General features: G+C 42.8%; 3 protein-coding genes across 5 annotated transcripts in view; 1 reads left to right on the forward strand and 2 right to left on the reverse strand.

Moving 5' to 3' along the window:
• Positions 1-10381, reverse strand: part of DPY19L4 (dpy-19 like 4) — a 200474-nt gene extending 190093 nt beyond the window's left edge. The window contains exons 1-2 of the mRNA XM_075920362.1: positions 10258-10381; positions 4299-4412 (exon numbers count right to left, since the gene is read on the reverse strand). The gene's annotated coding sequence lies outside the window, so the exon portion shown is untranslated. The remainder of the gene's footprint in view (positions 1-4298; positions 4413-10257) is intronic.
• LOC102450114 (uncharacterized) overlaps positions 1-10763 on the reverse strand; it is a 52861-nt gene extending 42098 nt beyond the window's left edge. For all 3 annotated transcript variants that reach the window (XM_075920368.1, XM_075920364.1, XM_075920366.1), the window contains exon 1: positions 10447-10763. The gene's annotated coding sequence lies outside the window, so the exon portion shown is untranslated. The remainder of the gene's footprint in view (positions 1-10446) is intronic.
• LOC142826993 (GSK-3-binding protein-like) lies at positions 10754-12715 on the forward strand. The gene has a single exon (XM_075920370.1). The coding sequence runs from the start codon at positions 10815-10817 to the stop codon at positions 11343-11345; it is 531 nt and encodes a 176-aa protein (XP_075776485.1). The 5' UTR covers positions 10754-10814; the 3' UTR covers positions 11346-12715.
• Positions 12716-26373: the final 13658 nt, after the last annotated feature.

Here is a 26373-nt window from a genome sequence, read left to right on the forward strand (position 1 = left end):
CCACTAAGAGGTGAACCTAAAAGGAATGGATCCCTTCACAGTTCCCATAATAAGAAGAAAGCATTGGACTCTACCTCTGTATGTAGTTTTCCTTTTCTGCCTATTGAATACTCACTACTTCAAGTTTTGTAAAGGAATATCCCTATAGTCTTCTTCTTTTGCAATTCTTTGTATGTAGGATACTCTGATTTACAAATTAATTTTTTTTACAAGTTACTCTGTGTCTTTCCTTATATTATCTCAAATCTCTTACAAGCACTTACAGATCCATTTAGGTACCATTTTGGAAGACCTGGTGACCTCACTGTTGGCTTCCAATATGGTTGAAACATAGTTTGACCTCAAGTATTGGATGGGATTGAATTTCAACTCTTCCCAAATGATGATTCAAGACTTGGATTTCAAAAGACTCTAGGGTGAAAATGGCCAGAACATGGTTTGATTCCCACCTGAAACGCCTGTTCATCACTCAGTTTTGCAAAGGAGCTTTATACAAATATTAAATAATAAAAGTTGTGTTTTTACCATATTTGTGGATAAGTATGTTTACAGTTCCAGTCTACATTGCAACATGGAATGATGCCAAGTAGGGCATTGTGACGGGAAAAGTGTACCCCACACTGAAGAGAGAGAGTGTGACAGGGAGAGCATATCCTGCACTGAAGAGGGAGGGTTAAGACTCTGCGGGCGGAGGAAGTCCCGCCCTTTTTCCCAGACTTGGCATGCTCCAAGTGCTGGAGCAGTATAAGAGGCAGCAGAGCAGCTCAGTCACGGGGACCACCACAGGGGCAGGAGCTCAGGTCGGAGCTCCTGACCCACCCCTGCAGCAGCAGCAACTGCCGCCCCAGGAGCAGCAACCCCAGCAGCAGCGGCTGCAGGCACAGTTGCCCCAGGAGCAGCGATGCCGGCAGCAGCAGCCACAGCTGCCCCAGGAGCAGCGACGCTGGCAGCAGCGGACGTAGCTACAGTCACAGCGACAGACCAACCAGGGAGGCCAGCAATGAGGGCTGGACACTCCGAGCAACGGCCTAAGAGCTAAGTGGAGTGCAGAGAACAGTAGGAAGTGGCGCAGGGCAGAGGATTGTCCTCCGGGAGCTCAGCATGCTTCAGTTAGAATCCCCACTGAGCAGGCAATGAAAATCCTCCACTGCCAACAAGGACAAGGACTGGGATGGCCTGAGTCCCCCTTCCTCTGCCCTCCCCCCAGGTACCCTGCTCTCTAACAGTTTGTAGGGCCATATTTACCCTGGTTAGAGTTAACTGTACTTTGAGACTAGGCCTATAGGACTGTATTTGCCCTCCAAAAAAGATATTGACTTTGGGGGGCCCTTTGGGAGGCCCTCAACAGGCATAATCTACAAACACTGTATAAATAAAATATTCATAGTCATGTATAGCCATGCCAGGATTAACTGTGCATTAATTGGGTCCCCGTCACAATATTTTCTACAATAGAAATAGGAGCTACTATTTTGGCTGCCATCATCATATCTTTCTCAAAATGAATAACCACAGGAGAATTTCAGGCACTGTTTGATTCTGAGATGATTTCAGGACTATAACCCTATCAGACTCTTGGGGTATGCTGGTGACAGGTTTTCTAATACTGACTTCTTCCAATAAGAATTACTCATAAGTAATAAAAACTACCCTGCAACTCTCTCAAATTTGAGGTGTTTTTGGGACAGAAAATATTCATGTGGTCACTCACTTCAATTTGCTATTGTTAAAGGTTTTACTAAAATGGAATTATCAGTCGTCTTCTTTTTTAGATGCTTTAGAAGAGTTCTTCCTCAGGGGTTTTGAGTTCACGTGGGTATTTCATAGCAGGGTGATTTTATGTAAGAAGCCGTTCAGGTTCACAAGAAAAGCAGACAACAATGTAATATTTCACCTCGTTCAGCTGCAGTTCATCAGTGAGCACAGAATGGAGACTTCAGAAGTTGAATGACGGCAGCAGTGATAATAAGAGTGCACTAGGGAATCCACACAGCAAGCAGAATTTTCATCATCATCATCAACATTTCATTTTTCATAATGCAATTCCTTTTCAAGTGTACCACAAATTGCTGTGCCAGACTGAGCAACACCCACATGTGATAAAAGTCTGCATAAATATGAACAGAGGGAGGGAGGGACAGCATGGAGGGGGAAGAATAATCACAAATGTGGAACTGCTTTATAGGGACTACTCCTATTGTTTCTTAAATTTTTGCCTTGCACTACACTTAGGTTTTAATATCAAGGATGATTACAGGATATAGAATGGTCTTTCAAACTCAGAAGGTCTAGCCCCCACCACTCCCAAAGGCACTGTGCTGTTTAAAGCAGGACTACTCAGCACATGGCCGTGAGCTGCACGTGGCCTGCGGCCCTTTTGTTTGAGGCCCGCAGTGCAGTTTGGGTTTACACGGGGCTCAACACGCAGCCAGCAGGCAGAATCCTCTGAACATGGCCTCCACTGGGAACACATTCCACAATGGCGAGGTGTCTCCCAGGCAGGATGAGCATTGAAAGACGCAAGCGGACGGGCTGGCTGAAATAGACATGTCCAGGATGTCAGTGTTTCTAGCCCTCAGGGAGGAAGTGCTGGGAGCACCGGGGCACTGTGGAAAGTGCTTTGTATTCATGTCCGTCAACGTGAAAGAAGCTATTTGCATATATATTTTCATGTATATGCAACCACACTTAAGTTGCAGCCCTCCACACATGCTGTGAGTATCACTGTGGCCTCCAGGGCTTCCAAAGTTGAGTAGCCCTGGTTTAAAGGCAGTTTATCTGCCAGGTCTTACACTACCATAACAAAGCCCCACCACAGAATATAATCAACTACATGGTAAGTGAAAGCTGTAAACAGTGCCATGGTGGAACAACAGTAAAACACTGGCTAAATCAGTAGAGATTTCCTCCCAAAGTGCAGCATTCAATTAAAACCTAATTTTAAAAAGATGCATTTTAACATTGATTGTGTGGGTAAATTTTTGAGAAGTGCAAATAAGAAAAATGGCTGAAATATATAGACTCATGCTGCTGATCATGCATAACTTAAGTGATGACCTACCTACTGAAGATGTGATCTAGTATATGCTTTCAGAGGAAGATTATAATGAAAATTAATATCAACTGTTCAATTAATTGGCTCATTAGTTGTGAGTTTTTGTGTTGGAGAAACTGCCTTAGAGTTGTTAACCTTTAGGCTACATCTACACTGCAGCTCTATTTCAGGATACGATATGCCGAAATAGTTATTCCACATCTTTTGAGCGCACCCGTTACATTGAAATATAATGAGCTCGCTATTCCTATGTCCTCGTAAACCTCATTCCACAAGGAGTAAGGGATGTTTCAGAATAGCAGGTTATTTCCAAATAAGTGTTGTGTAGACAGCGCCAAATGTCAAAATAAGCAATTTTGAAATTGACTTGAAATAAGCTAAGCAATTTGTGTACCTCAAATTGCGTAGCTTATTTCAAGGTAAGAGTGCAGTGTAGATGCACCCTTCGTATCCTCCACACTGTGGATAGAGAACTGTGCTAACAGACCCATTTTTTAATAAGTTTTGAATACATTTTGCAAACAGGTCCTTAGACTGTGAACTCTTCGGGCAAAGACTATGAACTCTTCATTGAAAAGTAAACTTGAGTTATAATTCATGAGTTGTCCATAACTTGAGTCCCCTCCATATACAAAAACTGTTAACTAGACTGATGGTGCCTTTACCTCATGTTAGATAGCCCAAGAGGGATTATAGATTAAAACTTTAGAGATCACAATTCATCACCTGCTCACAAAACCACTCCATAGTATGGACAAATAGCAGCACTTAAGTCCATTAGTCCTCCAATGCCATTACAGAATTCCCTCACAGACAAATTCTCCTACAATCCAAAGGGAAATAAATCTGAATATCTCGGTTTACTGCAGCACTAGGGACCAAGGAATATGCCCTCAGAAGTTTTAGCAACACATGCAAGTGAATACAGCACCAATAAGTAGGCAGCAACTTGAGTGTTATTTTGCAGAGTGGCAGTTCTTATTCCAGCTAGGTTCATTCCAGTTACCTCTGCAGTTAAGGCATACCTTACAGGCATGAACTGTATGTGCTTGTACAACAATTAGCAAGGGCCCAGAAAAAGAAGCTACTACCACAAAATAAATAGATAAATTAATGGATTATTTGTAAATTCTCAGAAAACTAATTCTGTCCTCAAAGAATAAGTTTTGTAAGTCTGGGGAAGATACGCTGTGTTTTTTACAAAACAAAGAAGTTGAATCTCTGCTTTAAATGAAAAACTTACCTATGGAGCCATGCACCTCCATTGCAACTGTCATGTCCTTTCAGCAGCAAAAAAGGGTGATGTGTTGACATCAGTGTACCATGGTAGTTGTGAAAAGCACTTGTCTGTCCCAACCTGATGGAAATAGAGGTTATTGAGGGGCTCATTCAGAGGAACAGAAAAGATGCTGTTCAGTTATAAAAGCAAGACAGTTTTATTATCAGCAGTTTTGTGAGGTTTTTATTTTGTTGATTTTAATTGTAATGACACTAACAGGAAGGAACAGGATACAGGGTTATTCCAAATGAATTAATCTCTCCAAGAGAAAGTATATTTATTTATAACCTTAGCGAGAGTGCAATAGGAAGAATTGGAACCAGATTCTGGATCTCATAGCACTTCAGACCTCTACACAGGACACAGCTGAGCAGTGTTACAGTCAGTATTCAGCAGAAGCTCAGCTATCTACAGACCTGGGATTATGCACTTATGAAGAGGATAAACACTATGACCTGCTTGCTATTAATCATTAATATTTATATTATGATAAAGCCCAAAGGCCTCGTTCAATGTAGGGTGCTAAAAAAAACCACACACACACAGAAGAGACAATTCTTTTGAATCTAAAAGAATCACTACCTGTTAACAGTGAGATTAGCTCTACTCAAAACATAGAGAAAGACCTTGTTGCAGTGCCAGTGACAGAAGTAGAATGGCTCTGGAATGTATTAATACTGTATGCTGAGCAAGTTATTCAGTTGTTTAATTTACAAATATATTGTTTTGGTGCAATAGGGGACTGTATGGAAAAAAGAAACAGGAAGGGCAAAGAACTGCTCACAATAAGTGTTCACAGAGAAATGACTTAAGGATTGTTAAGATAAGAGACAATGCCAGGGCAGAAAGAGATCTTGAAACACAAGAAGATCAAAATGACACACAAGCATTCACTGGATGCCTCTGAAGAAGCTAGGCCAGTGGTCCCCAAATTTTGGTGGCTGCTGGGCGCCCAGGGGCAGGGATGTTCACACACCGCACTTCCGGGGGTGGGGCCACACATGCACCGTGCGCCAGGGGTAGGGGCTGCCCACGCGCCCTGAATCCAGGGCTGGTACCACGCATGTGCCGCGCGCCTGGGGCAGGGGCTGCCCACGCGCCCTGCACCTGGGATTGGCACTGCACATGTGCCGCACGCCGGGGGGTAGGGGCCGCCCACGCGCCCTGAGACCAGGGCCGGCACCGTGCATGTGCCGCATGCCCAGAGCAGGGGCCGCCCACATGCCCTGGGCCAGCACCGCGCATGTGCCGCGTGCCTGGAGCAGGGGCCGCCCATGCGCCCGGGGCTGGCACCATGCATGTGACGTGCACCGGGGGCGGGGCCAGCCCAGATGTTTCGGCGGGCGCACATAAATGCCCCGGTGGGCACCATGGCACCTGTGGGCACCGCGCTGGGGACCACTGAGCTAGGCCTACACTAGGGGGCAAAGTCAGACTAAAGTACATTACTCCAACTATGTAAATAGTGCAGCTGAAGTTGACGTACCTCAGTTCAAATTTGTGTAGCCTTCCCACTGCAGGGGGTCGACAGGAAAAACTCTCCCATTGACTTCCCTTACTTCTGTGACCCAATGGAGTAGCAGAGTTGACAGGAGTCTGATCAGAGGTAGTTTTAATAGGACCTTACTAGACCCACTAAATCGACCCTCATCCATCTCCTGGTCAGTGAAGACAAGGGTTAGGTAACGGGGTAGTAAGACTTTAAGTAAGACAGATGTGAAGATTATTGTTAAAATCTTGCCTTCTCTTTTGCTTTGCTCCTACTTTTAAATATAAAATGCTTTGCTTTGAAAAAGGCTGTTTTGTCAATGGATGCCACTGGTCAAACACTCCTGAAGGGAAGAACCACAGTTGCCAAACCTACTTGAGCCTGCTAAGGATGGCTGACTTACATGTTACAGTTGCTTTGGGTCTGGTCTAAGATGGGAGAACTATAGAATTCACCCCAGGAGAGATACAAGGCCTGACACCGGAGGCAATACACTCAGAGAGACCGAGAACTGTACAGAGATGCAGCAAACCCCGTAACTATAACAGCAACTCCAAGGAGCTTACAATCAAATTGCCTGAATCATGCTTCTGCAGATTTCAGCAAGAGCAGGTTCATACTCTAAATTAGAAAACACAGTTCAGATACAGAATATACCTGATAATAATCAGATATCACGCACTGTAATTTTTTAAAATAACATTCTTCTTTGTATGGTGGATTAATGTTGAAAGAGTGTTTTGAAGAGGGATTTAAATGGAGGAGGCTTGCAGCAGCCTTATCAAAGTCCCTTTGATTTAGCGGAGTTGGATTAGACTCTCGGTATACAACTTGAAACAATTCTTTTCTCGTTACAATTAAAACATTTTTTAACCTAAATACTGAGAGACAGGTTTCTCATCATCATTATACACTTGCATATTGATTGTGGTGTTTCTAGTGTATTCATTGTAGATAGGTTTGATTTAACAGAACTGTCAAGGGAAATATCTGCTTAATCATTGAGTGAAGGTATAATTGTAAGTGTGAATAACTTGTCAGGGAATTCTGACAAAATGTATTTTCTCTTATATCTGTAGGATTTTTAGCAGAGATTTCAGCAAAAATCTGTGGGACTTCTGTCCTGCAATATTTAGTTTTAAGCTCTACATAGTCCTATTTCTATATTTTAATACATGACAAGGGAGAACCTAAAGAGAACACTATAAAATTTTATAGAAAACCTACACAATCACACAAGATGCATCACAACAGTCCATCATTTCATATCACTGTAAACAATTTATATCCAGACCTTTTAGGACAGCTGCAAGTGACTCAATTATGCGAGTAAACAAAAGACACGTAAGTAACCGGATTTACTCGTGATTTAGTCCATCACTGAGAGATCTGAAAGTTGTGTTCCCAGTCCTGTTTTCTCTCCTAGGTTAGCAGGGAATGTTGTGCAAGGCACCTTGACAATCCTTGCCAAACAGTAATCTCTGTAGCTGAGTAATCAGGGCTGATGAGCTGTAAAAGGAAATTTATCCAACTCTTTGGCTGTTAGAGGTTGTGGGAGTTTTAGAAGTTCAGTAGCTCAATTAAGGGCACATGGAAGGATTTTTGGCACTAAGGGATCAGTGCTGGGGGTTTGTCTTAGCAGGTGAGGGAGATTTTGACAACTGAGTCCTCAGAGAGGGAGAGGAAAGGCTTGCCCTTGAGAATATGGAAGGACCAAATGACCAGAAGGCAAGGAGTTTTGGCCTGGTGAATGCCAGAAGAACCAAAAAGACTGTGTCAGTCAGGGCTGAGACATACCAAGTATTCTCAGCAAGCAACAAATAAAATACTTTTACCAAAAACTTAAAAAAAAATCTACTCTCAAATGGTGATCAGGTACCAGTTTATCTTTCTAGTTAACAGTATTATATCTTACAGTGGCTTGCACTGTACGGACTGGAGGGTCTGGGGCTGGGCAACCCTGATTACTGAAAGAGGCAGAGCTAAGAGGAATCAGGTGCTTTCCCTATAATGATTACATGGAAACTGTAGTGATATGATGTTCAGTCAGAGCAGACTCCAGCCAAGTACTGGAATTTGGAATAAATACAAGGTCTATACTTACATTGCTACAGCTGCAGTTGCTCCACTGTGGTGCATCCGTGTCTTAACTATGCCACTCAGGTGATGAATTTTTCACACATCTGAGCAATGCACTTGAGTTGACAGAACTTTTCACCTGGCAGCCCAAGACTAAAGCTAGGAAAGGAAGGGAGTCACTCACCACAGCAGGAGAGATTCTTAGCAAGCAGGGGAAAGACTACATTGCTTTCTAGGCAGAAAGGACTGGTAGTAGGAAAAGAGATGTATTGTCCACATATCTGATAGAAGTCTCCCACTTCTGTACCTTACATTACATCGATTTACAGGGGCTTAACAAGGATTTGAGTTTCTTTTTTGCACTAAGTGGGTGTGAAAGTCAGAAATCACAGCATATGCTTACTTCTGGGCTGTGTCTACACTGGGCCACTTATTCCGGAAAATCAGCCGCTTTTCCGGAATAAGCTGTGAGCTGTCTACACTGGCCCTTGAATTTCCGGAAAAGCAACGATGCTCTACTGTACAAAATCAGCCGCTATTCCGGAAAAACTATTCTGCTCCCGCTCAGGAATAAGTCCTTATTCCGGAACACTGTTCCAGAAAAGGGCCAGTGTAGACAGCCCAGTAGTCTTTTCCGGAAAAAAGCCCCGATCGCGAAAATGGTGATCGGGGCTCTTTTCCGGAAAAGCGTGTCTACATTGGCCACAGACGCTTTTCCGGAAAAAGGGCTTTTCTGGAAAAGCAGCCTGCCAATGTAGACGCTCCTTTTCCGGAAAAATTGAAAACGGAATAGTATTCCGTTTTAAGCAGTTCCGGAAATTCATGCCAGTGTAGACACAGCCCTTTAGTACAGGTTGAACCTCTCAACTCTTGGGCCTGACTGGTGCTGTACCAGAGAATTTTCCAAACCACAGAAGGTCAATATTGTCTAGCAGCATTACCAACACTTCCACTGCTTACTGAGCTCTTAGAAGACATTTAGGGGTAAATTAGAGCTAAATTAGAGAGGTAAATCAGAAAACTGAGAGCCAGGACTGGTGACTGTAAACAAACTTTATGGGACCATGGGAAACTTGGCACAACTATGATAAGTGAACATCTGGCTAACTAAAATGATTCAGGACAACAGATGTTGCCAGACCAGAGAGTCCTGGATTAGAGAGGTTGAACCTGTATTAATAAAGAAGGTAAAGCATGTGATTACCTTTTATACTCTGGCATAAAATGTGTCCCCGCGAACTGACAGATTAGCCTACATAATTATGGTAGACTAAAAGGCAAAATTTAGAACTTGCAACATAATTAAACTATTTGCATATAAAACATTCATACAACATCCCCAGCCAGAGAGCTCTGGGAATTAAGTTAAATAATAAAAACAAATTAAAATATGAGAAAAAGCTGTTCTTTGAAAATGTAAACAAATATACATAAAGGTCCAGTTCTAAAAGGAAGAGAAACAGACCAGAAACATGAATGTAAAGCCAGGAGGCATCAGTTATAGCATCTTTTTAATAGAATGGCTAGTAGTGGTAATTTCTGATAACCTCCAACCTAGGACAGAAAAGACCACAGTTCCAGATGGCATCCCGGGAGAGATCTAGTCACATACAGTGTTGGCGTTCTTTTAAGGATTGGCTTGTTTTGATCTTGTTTTGAAATGAGAGCTTGATTTTTGGCTTATTATGAAAGTCTGGGTGCTTATTTACAGTGTGAAAGGTGGCAACAGTTTCTAAACCAAGCAGTTTGTGTCTATACATACTAGGGGTTTCCATATACATGGCTCTCAGATTCTAATACACATTTGTTAGATGATACCATCTAATCATATCCCTGGATTGTCCCTTTCCCAAGTCACTGGACATCCCAAAGTGCACTACGACAACCACCTCTTTTTCCCTGGCATTAGTAGCTGGGGAGAGAATTAAGGGAGAGCTGCCCAGATTTCCCCAGAATGTACTGATTCAAACACAGATGTTTAGTGTGCTGGGTGTGGAAAGGCCGATAGGCCTGATAGGGTTATGCCAGAAAATATGCTGCTGTGCGAATGCTGCCCTGATCTGTGTTAGCTGTAGCTGGCCAGAGAAGCGTGGTGAAGATACTTCTGCCTGGTGCAGCCAGGATACAGGAAAGGACCCGAAGACTCATAGAATCCTAGGGCTGGAAGAGACCTCACGAGGTCATGGAGTCCAGGAAGGGACAAGGTTACTGGGTTCAATCCCAGCACCATAGGTAACACAGTTTGAACGGGTCTGAATGAAACTAGCGATTAAAAAAAATCAATGGCTGGTGCCGCCCACCAGTCCCCACTACAGCCAAACGCGCCAGCAGCTGCACGGCAAACGGGCACGTTACCTTGCGCCCGCACAGGCTGGGCAACCGTCCTGCGCGCAGCCCCAGCGCGCGCCGCCCAAAGACGCCTCAGGAAACAGGTTCCGTTCCCCCCTCCCCTCCCCTCCCCCTTTCCACCCTGTAAGATGGCCTGCGCCCCCGCCCACTCCGTCCTCACTCTCTCGCGCCCCCTTCCCATCACACTCCTCCTACCGGTCAGACGGAGAAGCCCCGCCCCGTCCCTCCGGGTGCGGGGTTTGAAAGCGGACGAGCCCATATACTGAGAAGCGAGGGGGGAGCGGATCGCGAGGGAAAGGCGCATTCACCCTCGCCCACCGCTTCTCGCCGCCTTTGGGACAGGCGGATGCAGGGGCCCTAGAGGGGACGTGGGAGCTCGGCCGCGGCAGCTCCATGCGCGCGCCTGCTGCCCCCCGCCCTCGCCTCTGGTCTTGCCCGCTCCCCCCGCTCAGGGCGGTGGGACGTTCCCGGGGCTTCGCGTCACCCATTGTTTACAAACCAAGCCCAGCAGCAGGCTGCTGCGAGTCGGGGTTGCACCGCCGCGGCGTGAGGAGCCGGCCGAGATGCCGTGCCTGCCCGGGGAGCGCTTCCTGCTGCTGGAGCGCTCGGTCGCCGTGGGGCAGGCGGGTTCCAAGGAGGTGGACGCGCTGGTGGCCAAGCTGGGCGAGGTGCTGCAGTTAAGCGCCCAGCGGGCCCCGGCTCCCCGCGGCCCCAAGCACCCTCAGCCCGCTAGTGCCCGGGGACGCGTCGCGCCCTACGCCCCCCGCGGCAGCGGTTTCCTGGCCCCGGCTCCCTTGCAGCCGCACCAGCCTGTCGAGCCCCAGCGCCCGGGCAAGGCCAGCCAGAGGGTGGCCAAACAGCTGTGCGGCCGCGGCTGGCTGCGGAGCGCCTCCCGCAGGAGGAAGCGGCCGGGGCACGGGGAAGCCGCCGGCGAAGAGGAGGATCCGCATCGGCTCCTGCAGCAGCTCATCCTCTCCGGGAACCTCATCAAGGAGGCAGTCAGGCGCCTGCAGCTGGCGGCGGCGGCCGTGGCCACAGCTACCACCGGCGGTAGCGGCGAGGGGGAAGCAGCAACCTTGCAACCTCTGCAATAGCCCCGCGAGTTGCCGAGAGACAGTGGCGCCGAGTCCAGCGACGGGATCCGGACGTTGCTTGCGGGAGGGGGCCAGGCAGGGCTCCCTCCTGGCAGAGGCCAGCTGTCGGCGAAGAGGCGGATCTGGGGAGGGCTCCCACGTACTTGAATCAGACTCTTTATTGACAGTGAGACCCCGTGGCGGGGGTCCGGCTATTCTGTATAAAGATGGTGCTAGCTCCGAGGCGCTGTACGTCTCTATGAAGAGGTCGCTCGTGGGGGTGGAGAAATCAGGGACACCTCCCCATACACATACACACACACACCCTTTCACCGAGCTTACCCCGCGAATATGCAGGTTCCCTCAACTCGCTGCTGTGTATCGGGGCGGGGGAAGGGACCACCCAGATGGACCAGTCCCGGCCTCACATTGTTTTGGAAAGGGGTCCTCTGTATTAGTGTTGTAGAGGGAAGCGGCACTCGAACGGGGCGGCGGGGAGGTAGGTTTGGGTGGCGGGTTTAAAATCGCGTGGCTCCTCTTCCTCTGCCCCAAGGTCACTGTTTGCAGTCCCCCATAGGCGCATCCACACAGCGCACGCATCGTGGTGTTGTTTTCACCAGCCGTTTGGAGATAGTAACCCTATCTTAGCGTGTTTTGACTGTACTGTGGGCCAGCCCTGTGTTTTGTAACCACTGGGAGTCTCCTGAGGACGTGCACGTTGCCCGATCAGAGTTGTTGTTGTGCTCTTTTTTCCCCCCTCGTTTTCCAAGAGCTCCTCCTACCAGTGGGATTCTCAGAAACAGGGTCATATTACAGCAAGCTCTCTAAGAACCCCACCAGTCCCTGTCCCTCCTGCTATTACCACTGCCATTGCTCCGGCGCTCGGGGGCTCTTTCCAGGAGGATGGACAGAGAGAAGGCTGTTTGTCTTTTCACACCCCTTCCCTGCTATTCCAACTGCCAGCGTGTTCCAGGCTTGGAGTCTGTCTCGCTACACGGGATTAAATTTGTCTTTCTCTGGTGGTCTCACAGGAGCCATTTGCAATAAGTCTAAAATACCTTATTGGGAGGTGCGTGTTCCTTTCCCTTTCTGGGTTTCTTTTCTACACTTTTCTCATTGTAACTACAGAGCGTTTTAAATGTGAATCTCAAAGTTGGAAAGCAGCTGAACTGATCATTGTGAAGTGTGAGTGAAGACTAAGATACATTGTTCACATATGGTAGCTAAACAACTTTAAAAAAACAAAACAAAACCTCAATGGCTGGATTGAAAAGATGCTGGCTGTTGTCAAATATATACACTTCGTAGCGGAGTGTTTGAATTGTGTTCCTGGTTTACAGGACTTGTCTTAATTAACATGTCTGTATTGAATAAATGTGGTCTTGTTTTTAGCTTGGGTCTGTGTCTTATTGACATTGAGGGAAGTGAACCCCTTTATATGAATTAAGCAGTAGTGACAATCTTACAAATGAACATAACCCATCATCATTTTCCTTTTCAGTTAAAGAGATCTCCATTTTGCAGACAAAACAACAATCCGCATAGTCTGATGCAGCGGGACACCAGTTATTAATGCATTGAGATGCAATTGAGCCCCTTTGTTCGCCAGCAGCATTCTTTCTTAAACCAAGGGACACCCTTTCATGCTGACTCAGTGTTGCCTCAGGAATTCATAAGTCAAATCATACTTGACCACAAAATTGATAATGTAGTATATCACATTTGAAGGAGGAAGGAAGATGAAGTTATTCATGTTCTTTTTATTTCCAACTAAATTGAGCTATGGCGTATGAAGGGTGTAAGCTCATACATCTTAGTAGGAATAGACTTAATCATGTTTATTAAAAATGATGGTGCTAATTAAATTTTAAACATTCTGAATGTTTAGTTTGCTAGGTAATCTTGTTTGACTATTTTAAAATCAACAAATGAGTTTAGATTTGATTTATACGTATACTACACAACAATTTCCCCTTTTCTCTCCTCCTTTCTCACCCATGAGCACTGGGGCAAAAGCTGTTCCTTTGAAGGTCTGATCCCACTTGAAAGAAAATGGAAGATGTTTACCTTAGCCTGAGCACTTTGTTACTTGAACAGTTCATTCTTTCTGAAGGTCAAATTTGATCCATAAACTACTTTGTCAGGACATATTTTTGTGGTGATATACATTATCTTTGGTGCTTAATTGTGTTTAATGTTCATCTGACTTATTAATTTCATGGTTTTTTTTTTTTTTACCTAAGATGGTAGTAAATAAGCATTATACTGTTCTTTTTACCAGCTTTTTCTCCTTTTTTCTAATTTGTAAGCAGATTTGTGGACATGTAATGTGATCTTTCATAATAAAACATATAACTTGAACATGGTAAGCACAGACTTCAAAAACCTTGTGACATCTAATTCCTAACATTTTAAACAATTTTAAAATCAAAGTTTCATAATTTATTCTGTTTACTTTTCTGCATTTCACACAGCTAGGACTTGCTTTTACTTGAGTTCTTGTATTTAGCAGAATGTTGCAATATTTAAGTTGTAAATACTGCGGAGAAATTATTTTAAAATATAAATTTAATTCATTCTTTAAATCCTTGAAATCTAATATGTACAACAATCTGAGGCAAATGTGGCTATGTGCCATAATAACTTTACATCTATTCATTTTCACATTTTTGTCTGATAGTTCCAGGGCTAGAGGTGCACCTATTGTGCCAGTGGTTATTTAAAACCTGGAAGGAACAGTTGAATTATCTGGGCCTATTTAGTAATCTTATTAAATACCTAATTCGGCTAATGCAATGTCAGTATTTGTGGAACTTTGGTTAAATATGAGTGTATAAAGTAAAACAGCTCCATACTAATACTTAAGACTTTTTATCATTGTAATTTATATACAGAAATTCTACATTTCCTTTCCAAAACCCAAATACAGTTCTGTGTATATTGATAACAGTTAACTTTACAAGTGCCCTTTGTAGTCAGTGAAAGGACAGAGCCACTCCTTCAAAGGATTTTACCAGAAGAATACATTTCAATAAACTTCCAATTGGAATGAGACTAAGAGAATAAAAGAGTGAATTTCATTGACAAGCTGGTTTTTAAGCTTTCTCTTTCCTCTATGCAAGACTCAGATCTGTGGCTGGAAAAGGGCTCCATTGAGTTAAGAATTGTGTACAGTGTGTGTGATGGTATTTGTATAAAGGGATTTTGGCACTCATTTTGGATGATTTTCAAAACTCTCTCCAATGCTGCTACCACTTGTAACATGAACGTACTAAACACATGCCAATAACCTTTTAACATTCCCCTCCATATAAATCTTAAGAAAATTCTTTTTCAAAATAGAGATTGCATCACTATTTACACAAATAGACCTAATTTGATCTGTTTATCATTTTGGTTCTGGAAAACAAGACTCTCGCTACTTAGAACCAGTTGACAAATCTTTATAATCTTTTTATTGAATAATTTTTAACCTTCCCCCAAACATTAAATTGCAGTGCAAACATCGATACACTGTCCTATGCATTACAACCTGGAAGCAAAACTTGCTTGAGAATGATTTGATAGTTTGCTAAAGGGTGCAAAGATAAAAGTAAAAACTGTGAAATAAACTGTTTCCTAAATTTCTTTAAATATGCTTTGCTCAACTATGGTACACTCTAAAAAAATTGTGCTAGACATAGGAGAGGTATACAGAAAGATATGGCCATTGTCCTGAGTGCTTACATACTCATAAGACTTCAATGTGACTGACATACAGTACAAGGGAGAAGAAGAACTGGGGCTAGTTAACACAGAATTTACTCAAAACACCACCACTAGCTTCCACATGGTCTCTTTCCATGAGTCTCTCTGTTCTACTTATATCAAATCCTCCCCATTACTTTCTACTTTGCACATCATTTTGTGGCTCCTGCGATCATCTCTGACTCACATTGTTTGCCTGTTTTCATGCTGGTCCAAACAATATGAATGATATCTCATCCTTTGTTCTAAGCAGCCTTGTTATCCCGAATCCCTCTTTGAGTGCACTTACTTTACCTTGCTTTTCTTTGTTGATTTCTAGCTTTGCTCTGACTCAATCTGTTTGACAGAGACAAGGTGTTATGCTTCTAAAAAGCACACAATGTTTTTCACAGGACAAGGCGATACACTGCACTTATTTAAAAGTACAGACTAGATATCAGAACATGCATGCATTCACACAACACACACAGAGGTCCTGCAGCTGCTGTTATAATAACCATTTCTTATTGTTGCTAGTCAGTGTAATGGCCAGCTACACTGAACATGAATAGGGGAGCCAGGCTCTGTCAATTGCAATCCGATGCTCTGTTGTTGCTGAATGAACCCAAAGCACCTCATCTTTTGCCCATTTTTTATACTAACAAATCTTCATGTAAGCAGATCGGCTTTACCGTATTATGCTTGGATTATTAATCATAAAGTGGTGGGGTTTTTTAATAAGCAGCGCATTGTTTTCATAGCTATTCTCCATGATTTTATCTCGTAATTTGTTCTTGATTTAGGGCAGATGCATTTTGCATTTTAGGGTCCGCACTCTTGTCTGGCCATTAAGGTCTCAAGATGATGATGCTGCCGCCATCTTGCTGCTTCTCTTCCTCTTTTGTAATTTACTGACATCTGTCCTCTTCTGTATTCACATTCCATACCTACTCATGCACATACAAAATAGCACAGATTTCAAAAGCAAAAATCTAACAAAACAGTTCTATCAAGACAAAAATCTTCAAACAGAACAATTCTACCAAGGCAGGAAAAAACAGAGCAATCTCCAACATTACTAAATTACCATAGAACATTAAAAATTTATCAAGTTAACTTCTTATGAAAACCAAACAATTTAATCTTACATCAATTTTACCATACTAAGGTGGGTGAGATAATATCTTTTATTGGACCAACTTCTTGACAGAAGTGTCTCTTCCACTAACAGAACATGTTCTCTTACTCACCTTGTCCCATTATTATCCTGGCACTTAGTTATACCGTTGCTGCTTGACATCAGAAATCTCATTTGCTTGCTATGTGACTCGTTTTATTTTTAATTCTTCCATCCTCTCTAAATTCAGCAAAAATGAAAGTAACTTTAAATTGAACTGCAGGAGTCATGGGTGAAATCTTGGTACCACTTAAACCCAAAATACGGCTCCCGTTGACTTCTGGGGGATTTTACCCCATGCATTCAAGTTCTTGTAAAGAAACATGAATGGGTATTGCATTTAAAATACCTAAGATTGCTCTGTTGTGTATGTGATTATCCCCTTCTAATCTGATATATTTTCTAAAATCCTTGTTAGGAAGATACAGTATATTTTCTTGTATCCTCTGCTCACTTTACTGTTACAGTCTTTGCTTCCTAGCAGTTTCCCCTCCGCTACTTGTGGTAGCTTCTCTCATTAGTCTTGTTCTGAATTTACACTCCCTTCCACAGTACAGCTCCTTCCTTATTTTCAGACAAATGACATATCTTTTCAGATAATGCCACAGGACAAGGAAGACAATTGTTCCAAGCAGAATGGAAAGGGGATCAATGCCAACAGCATCTGAGGCAGAGATGGGCTTTGAGTTCTGTTCTGGTATCTCCTTTACCTGGCTGTGTCTACATTGGCACCCCTTTCCGGAAAAGGGATGCTAATGAGACCAGTTGGAATTGCAAATTCTGCGGGGGATTTAAATATCCCCCGTGGCATTTGCATGAACATGGCTGCCGCTTTTTTCCGGCTCGGGGTTTTGCCGGAGAAAAGCGCCAGTCTAGACGGGATCTTGCGGAAAATAAGCCCTTTTCTAGAAGATTCCTTATTCCTACTTGAAAGGGCTTATTTTCCGCAAGATCCCGTCTAGACTGGCGCTTTTCTCTGGCAAAACCCCGAGCCGGAAAAAAGCGGCAGCCATGTTCATGCAAATGCCGCGGGGGATATTTAAATCCCCTGCGGAATTTGCAATTCCGCAGTGTCTCGTTAGCATCCCTTTTCAGGAAAGGGGTGCCAATGTAGACACAGCCCCTGTGTCTAAAATAGGGAAGATAATACTTCCAATGGTCTTCTTATGGGTATTCGTGAGGTGTTTTAAAATATTTAGCTAATTATTTTGCTATGCAGCAAAAATTATAACATGTTTATTACCTGTTTTGATGATATTGTTAATGTTATGGCAGGTTAAGTTGTTCAGGATTTTGCTTTCTCAGTGTAACAGTACTTTTGCATGCAGGATGTATTGTCCCAAGGGAAGCTTCTGGTACTGATGTGACAAAGAATGAGACTTTATTTAGCTCTTTGAAAACTTTGTGTCCTAGGAAAGGAGATTTCAGTCACTTATAGTATCTTAATTTAATTTCCCCCTAAACAAAGACCATCATCTTCAATAAGGGCTTCATCTGTACCAGTAACCCCTGGTCTACACTAGGGCTACGTCTACACTGGCCCCTTTTTTGGAAGTGGCATGCTAATTTTGAAAGTGAGAATAGGGAAATCCGCGGGGGATTTAAACATCCCCCGCGGATTTAAATAAACATGTCCGCCGCTTTTTTTCCGGCTTGGGGAAAAGCCGGAAAAAAAGCGTCTAGATTGGCCCGATCCTCCGGAATAAAGCCCTATTCCGGAGGATCTCTTATTCCTACTTCAAAGGGCACTTTTTCCGGAGGATCGGGGCCAGTGTAGACGCTCTTTTCCGGCTTTTTTAAAAGCCGGAAAAAAGCGGCGGACATTTTTATTTAAATGCCGCGGGGGATATTTAAATCCCCCGCGGATTTCCCTACGACGATTCATGAAATTTACATGCCCCTTCCGGAAAAGGGGCCAGTGTAGACGTAGCCATCGTGTATGATTTCATTCAGGAATTACTGGGTGAAGTTATGTTATGGAGGAGAGCAGCCTACATGATCATCATGGTCCCTTCTGGCTTTATATCTGTTAATTAAAATCTCTCTTTTTTTGTTCTTGAGTTGTTTAAAGCACACATTTGTGGTTACTTTTTTTTTCCAAAAAGAAAGATAACGTTCCCCTCACTTTCGTAAACATGGCTGCAGAGATTTTTTGCACAGCCTTTTCTACACAGAAAAGTTCACCATTTGAACGAAACAAAGCATAGAATGTTTCAGCCCACAGGATGTATGGTTTGAAACTGTGGGACACAGGAATGTGTCTGTGGTTAGGTTATATTAAAAGCTGGTTTGTAGTCCTAAATATAGTATGCTAAACTAGCTAGAATGCTGGTATTTCCTGGATAAAACTAAGTTATAGGAAGCTTTGCTTTTGGAGGTTTAGCCTGGATGTTAAAACTCAATGATAAAAGTGGGCTATTTCAACTTTATAAGCAGTATGCTCCCATTCTTTTGAACTTGTATAACTGAGTAGGAAAGATTAATGGATCATCACTTCTTTGAGAGAAGACAGCTTCATTTAATTAAAAACAATAATTGTCATTCATTCTGGATTAGATCCAAGGTCCATCTTGACAGGGGCTAGTTCCTACTAGAAGCTTCAGAGGAAGTCTTAAGAGCCCCACAGAAGGAAGATGGGGATGATTATTAGTCTATTTACTCACAAATTGCTAGAGACTGGCCTAAACCTAGCAGCACAAGCTTTAATATCTGTTCCCAAAAATTAATTAATTACAATAACAATAGATATTTTTGATCTCCATATAACTAGCCAGTGCCTTTTTGAAATCCGGAAGTCTCTTGGTCTGAACAACTTCCTGTGGTATTGAGTTCCACAATCTAATTACATGTCTGAAAAAAATATTTCTTCTTAGTTTTGAATTTCCCACTTTTTAATCTAGTTGAATGTTTCCTTGCTCTAGTATTGAGTGAGGAAGAATAGAAATTTTTCAAGTACTTGTTCATATGGACATTTCACTCTGGGTGGCCCTCTGTGGAAAACAGTATACAAACAGTGTAAGGTTACTCTAGGGTTATCTCCAGAACTGATACTCAACAGGGTGAGTAAACAGCTGTCCATCAGCTTCCCCAGTAAGACAAGCCTACTACCCTGACCATGCTTCTCCAAAGAAGCACCCCAACCCTACTCCCTAGTAAGCGCTGGTCTGGCTGAGCGGGACAAGCTTCTGTTTGGGGCCCTTTATGAAGTATCCACATCTGCTTCAATATCCACACAGATGATATTGAGTGGATATCTGCAGATTTATAGGGCTTTTCACTTCAGCACAGGAGGAAAGGGTTTTATTCCCTTAATTTTGTAATTCCCAAGAGAGAGACCTATGTTGGAGGCAAGGGAACTCAACCCCTTTATTGGGGGGATAGAGTTCAATGTGATGACCCTTGCCTCAATTATGCTGTCCCATAACTGAAATACCTAAAGTTTCTACTAGGAACATTTCATTTTAAATGTAGAGTCCTGCCATTGAGGTTATTAACAGCCTCAAGAGTTTTCATGAAATGCCTTTCAGTAGTAGAAGTATATTGAAAGATGCAAGGAATACAAGTTTACCCCTACTTCACCTTATCAGATACAGCTCACCTCAACAAGTATGAACCAATGTTCAACATATCCTACAACTTTTTGCCTCTCTTAATCTTAAAATCAGCATGAAGAAATCCTCCTTTGTGTCTTCCAAGAAAATAAAGTACACAGTAGTAAGCACATACCTTCTCGAGGCCAGATTTGAAACTATGGCAGTTATGATAAAACCTCAGTCAACACTAAGGTTAGGTCATATGGCCTCAGGCATATTTGTGATTCCAGCTTCCAGACTTTACAGCCATTACTGTATATGCAAGGTTGGCTGCTGTCAATACACCAATCCCAGCAGATATCACATAGACATGCCAGCATTCCTATCAGGTATCCTGAAGACACTAGATTGACCTATCAGGCATGCAGTTGTTTCCATTTTCTTTTCCTCTTCTCTCAAGGACAACAGTGAAAGATTCTTCCAACCTTAGTGGGAGAGCACATCTAGACCTACATCAAGACTCAGGGTCTCAAGAGGAGATTGACTTTCACTTAAATATCGTAGGGCAATTTGTTTCACTTGTTTAGCATTTCTACCTTTATTCAAGGTGACAGCACAGGTAATGATAGCACCAATGTGTTGGTTTATATTAAGAGACAAGAAGAAGCATGATCATCCCATTTGTGTCAAGAAGTAGCCTGACTGTGGAATTAGGCTAACCATTGCCATATCATCCTGACAGATGTGCATCTCCTTGGACTATGTAACTCTCTAGCAGATCACCTGAGCTTGATGACCAGCACAGGACTATACTAGGGATGTAATAGAGTAGCCAATTAACCGATTAGCAAAAGCTTATAGTTTAATGTTATAGGCTATACACATTTCCTTCCCTCCCCATTGCCTGTAAATTTTTTAGCAGGCTGGCCAGCAGTCCAGCTCAATCCTGACTTGCAACGGGTCTGGGACCTAACCCTGCTGCGTCTCTGCATTTAAAGTGTATTTATGGGCCAAGCTCAGTTCCGGCTCACTCTGGGTCCAGGAACTCAGACCCATCCCAGATGGGAGCTGCTGCCACATCGTGCTGCTGCCTCTTTATCAAAGGCAGCAGCACAGGGCAACAGGCAGCCAGTCTGCAAGGAGAGCTGATTTTTAAACTGGCTGCCCTCGTGGATCAGCTCCTACCTGACACCCTGCGCTGCTGCCTCTGATACAGAGGCAGCAACGCAGGATGGCAGGGGGCTCCTTGGGAGTGGGGCTGGAGTGCCCTGACTGCCAGCTCTATCCTCAGGGACTATAGAATAGTCGACTAACCGAAAAGAATGCATGAGGTTACTCAACTATTCAATTAACCAATATTTAACATCCCTAGACTATCCCTAGACTATAAAGGATACTATAATCTAAGAATTGTTTTGAAGGTAAGGCCATTCTTTTATAGAATTGTTTACTACAGAAATAAACCAATGCCCCATATTTTGCTCCAACGGCGGCCTAACTCCAGGACCCCTTAAATGCACTCATTACTTCTTGGACCCCAGTTCTGAGGTATGATACCTTGTTGACTAATGAAGCAGACTATTTTAGGGTGTGTAGCATATCTATGGATCAGACATCCCCATGATGCTTTGGAGTCATGCTAAGAAGAAAAGACACTTGCCAGCTGGAAATTATTAGTTTAAGAATAAATATTTTTAGTGAGTAGAAGTGCAAATACTTAGTCTAGCAGATAAAGAACAGATGTTAATATACTGGAAATTTGTGGGTAAAAATAAATGTCTTTTTGGATATAAAATTGTAGACAGCTCTCCTATAATTGTATCAAGCTGTAAGCTAACCTCAAAACCTGGACCAAACATATCGTGCACATTAACTGATTAGGGGCTTCAGGCTATAGGAATGGTTTTTACAAATTGTGGTAATTGTGGTCTTTCTGTTAAATGCTGTCTAAATAATTCTTAATAAACCCAATCAAGGTAACTTATCCTGAGGTTTCTAATTACTAAGTCAATTCAAACCCTTCTAAAATCCTTATTTTGTATCAAATTGATGATAGATTGCATACCGTGATTATTTTAAAAAACTCTCAAACAAGTGTTTGTAGTAATGATCTTAACAGCACCAGTTTGGTTCAGACACTTCTGGTACCTACATCACATGAGACTCTCAATTCAATCTCCAATAACTTTAGCAACGTGTTCAGACATAATCTTTTTGGGAAATGGAACAATCTTACATCAGAATGCAGCCTCTTTGTATCTCACAGCCTAAATGTTGTCTGGCGGACTTCCATGGAGATTGTTTGTTCTAAGGATCACTCAAGTATTGATGTGAAAAGGTTCTTTATTTGGTCACACCAACACAATATTTCTGCAACGGAATTAGACATTCCAAATATTGTAGATTAGTTAATGTTATCAGCAGTTAAATCAGCAGTTACATAATTGCACTAATTGCACAGTGTTTTTACATCCTACACTGGCTATCTTCCTTACAGGCCTACTGCATGTATTCCCATTATTGTTGAAACCCTTCTCTACTGAAATCTTAAATGTGGATTGATGGATCTGACCTTTGAGTCCCTGGTATCATGGAAATAGATTCAATTTTTTTAAAGTGAGGGTAATTAACCATTGGATCATATGTCCAAGGACTGTAACAGAGTCTCCATCCCTGGTACTTCTAAAATCAAGATAGAAAAAAAAAACATGCAAAGAGAGGTGCTATAGTTCAAACAGGAATTAATTCAGGGAAGTCCTATGGCATGTTGTAGTTAGGCGGATTTACTGCTGTGGTGTCCTCACAGGTCTCCGGCTCTGTTGATGATGGTAACCAGAAGGCTGCTTGCATGTGTGTGCAATGATGTGGGCCCAATGACCACAGTAGACCTCGAGAGGGCCCCCAAAGACCACAAACCAGATAAGGATTGAAGGTGCCAGGCCAGGTTTACTGTAAAGCAAAGTACAGTAACAGTTGTCAGTAGACTCTACTGAACCACTACACACATGTACTTGCCACAATGGAGTCACTCAATCAGTGGGAAATTTCCACTGCCCTTTCCGCCCCTGTCCCTCTCCCCCACGATCATACAAAGACTGTCCCCCCAAGATACCACTTTATATACAGGTACGAACAAATCACACCTCACTACTGATGTTGTCAGGTTGCCACCCTCTAATATTGTCAGATTGCCACCCTCTGACTCTACTTAGATACCACCAATCACCCTGTACCTCCTGGTTTGATTAGATCATCTCTATCCATCATGCTGTCATTTTAGACCCTTTCCTGAACCTGGGTCTGTATCAGTGAGGAGTGGGTACCAAGGTCTTTCTAATGAGCTAATGATATTCTGGGCTTTCCACTTATGACCAGTATCAATTATTGTTCTGCACTTGGGCCTATTACCAATTAGTGTTTTGCACTCTCAGCCCTGTTTGTGACAAGTTCTGTGAGCAGGGGCCTGCCTCTTGCTCACAGCTTAGCTTTGCTTTATGTTAGCCACGTTTTGACCATTGTTAGCTAAGCCTCAGCTCCTCTGGCTGGGTCTGTTCTGCATTGGCTTATGTTTTAGGCTTTCATCTTACTACACATGTATTGTGTTGATTGCAGTGGTCTCTTCTGTCCTCCTAATATATTAATCTATGTTTTTTACATAGAATCATATGATTCAAAGGGACTACAAAGGTCATTTTGTCTAACCCCTTACTAAGATGCAGGATTTGTTGTATCTTAAGCATCCAAGACAGATGTCTATCCAGCCTCCTTTTGAAAACCTCCAATGAAGGAGCTTCCTTGACTTGCTTAGGCAGTCTGTTCCATTGTCCTAGTGTTCTTACAGTTAGGAAGATTTTCCTGGCTCTGTCCATGAAGACAGCCTGCTTAGCAGTGGTCACTTCAGCCTCTAGGATTGGGAAAATTGCAAGCAGTAATGGTAGATCCCCTGTACACTTTTTATCACAAACTTTAGGTTCTTTCCCAATTTATCTTCTCCAGGCCATTCATTATTTTATATACTTGTTTCATGTCCCCTCTTATTCAGCACCTTTCTATCTAAAATAAACAATTCATTTTTTTTCTTTTTCTCTGCATATGAGTTTTTCCAGGCTCTTTCTCACGCTCATTGCACTACTCCAAACACTCTCTAATTTTGTATTGTCCATTTTCAAGATAGGGGTACTAATACTACACACTGTGTTTTAGTTGTGTTCATTGTTTAATTGGTTTGTGTGCATAGAGTGAAATAAATGTTTACTGACTTTACTGATAAAAATCTACTCCCCTGCAGCCTCTTTATCAGAATTTATTAGCACCTTCTTAATCTATGTACTCATTCTACATTAGCCTTGCACATCCTCCTTGCATGAAATAAATGCAGCAACTGTAAAAATGAGGGTTTGGATTGTAGTGATCAGTATTTGTGCCAAAGATGTAAGTGTCAAGTTTGAGCCTATGTTTTTTGTCATAGCAAGTTTGTGATAATGCACCACTAGATACTAATGTATACTGAAAATAGGATGCACCTATTACTATAGCAAATTAACTGACACTGATGATATAACTTCTGCATGGGTTGAGTTATATACTGGCACTCTGACCTCTTTTCATGGTTTATTTACCAGATGTTAATTATAACTCAATTTGTCCACAACATCCTGTTTTATTGCATCATCTAGCTCAGAGATCAAACGTATTTCATTTTCTTTGCATTTCTTATTAACAGCAGAAAACACACTTTCTAATACAGACAGACACACACACACACATTAAGTAGTAGGTTTCCTCCGCTGTTTTTAAAGATACACATCTGCTGATACTAAAAATAGGTTCCTTGTCAGCAGTGTGGCAATTTTAGGCTCAATGAGAAACCGTCCCCATGGTAACAGTACAGTTGTTGAATCATTTATTATTTGAGCTACAAAACCATAACAGTACTGGCAATTTTCAACTTCTGAGCATTTTTTAAGGACACTACCATTTTGCTGTATTCCCTTTTCCACATCATTAATATTTATCAAACAACACTGGGCTTGAAATGAATTACCTATCCCTTGAAATCTGCACTGTAGCAAATACTGTGCTAGGGTGGTAGGTCAGAGCATAGTAGTTTCTCTTCCTCTCCATGCCCCCAACATTTTAAAAACATGATTCAATCTTGTATTGTAGTAATGAGTCAATGGTGCCACAGACTTGTAAAGACAAAGGTTGTTGTCCCAGAGTTTGGAAATCAAGACAAATCAGGTTTCCCTGATTGGCTGTTTCTTTCTGAGCATTGTGTTATGCTGTACTTAGCTAGCTATTCTACAGTTCTGTTTTATGGCATAGTTCAAATTCTGTTTTAGAACCTGCCTGCAATTTGTAGCCTGTCTCGGTTAGCTCCAAACTAAACCTGTGTCCAGCAATACCTTGATCTCCTGGGCCCTGTTGGGACCTTGAAATAACTGCTTAATCACATACTTGGACTCTTCCCTGCAGATTCTGCAAGGGTAGAAGAGAGAGAGAATAAATTCCACCATCCCCACAGAGCGATGCAGAGGGACATGGATTGCCATTTAAATGTTTCCTGCTTTTTCTTCAGAAAAAAGTTCATATAGACTCATAGACTTTAAGGTCAGAAGGGACCATTATGATCATCTAGTCTGACCCCCTGCACAGTGCAGGCCACAAATCTCACCCACCCCTCCTAGAATAATCCTCTCACCTATATCTCAGATATTGAAGCCTTCAAATACTTTGAAAACCCCAAGATGCAGAGAATCCTCCAGCTGTGATCTGTACCCCATGCTACAGAGGAAGGAGAAAAACCTCCAGGGCCTCTGCCAATCTACCCTGGAGGAAAATTCCTTCCCGACCCCAAATATGGCGATCAGCTAAACCCTGAGCATGTGGGCAAGACTCACCAGCCAGACACCCAGAAAGTTCTCTATAGTAACTCCTATCATCCCTCCATTGACCTATTTCCCACTGAAAATGAATGATCAATTAGTTACCAAGATCATGTTATCTCATCAAACCATCCCCTTCATAAACCCATCTAGTTTAATCTTGAAACCAGATAGATCTTTTGCCTCCACTACTTCCCTTGGAAGGCCGTTTCAGAACCTCACTCCTTTAACGGTTAGAAACCTTCATCTAATCTCAAGTCTAAACTTCCTACTAGCCAGCTTATATCCATTTGTTCTTGTGTCCACATTGGTATTAAGCTTAAATAATTCCTCTCCCTCCCTGGTATTTATCCCTCTAAGGGTATGTCTACACTACCCCCCTAGTTTGAACTAGGGGGGGTAATGTATGCATACCGAACTTGCTAATGAAGCCCGGGATTTGAATTTCCCAGGCTTCATTAGCATAAAGCCGGCTCCGCCATTTTTAAAAGCCGGCTTGTTCGAACCCCGTGCCGCGTGTAGCCGTGCTAGATAGTTCGAACTATGTAGTTATTCCGAACTATCTGTACGCCTCATGGAACTTAACGCATCTGAGAGTACTGAGGGAGTTGGCAAATGTCATTGAGGAGCCTTTGGCCATTATCTTTGAAAACTCATGGAGATCAGGAGAGATCCCGGATGACTAGAAAGGCAAATGTAGTGCCCATCTTCAAAAAAGGGAAGAAGGA

This window comes from Pelodiscus sinensis, chromosome 2 (genome assembly GCF_049634645.1).
Source record: "Pelodiscus sinensis isolate JC-2024 chromosome 2, ASM4963464v1, whole genome shotgun sequence".
Taxonomy (NCBI): Eukaryota; Metazoa; Chordata; order Testudines; family Trionychidae; genus Pelodiscus; species Pelodiscus sinensis.

Bases quoted from the DNA above. Each gene is read 5' to 3' on its own strand.
- LOC142826993 (XM_075920370.1), top strand. From the start codon at position 10,815: ATGCCGTGCCTGCCCGGGGAGCGCTTCCTGCTGCTGGAGCGCTCGGTC.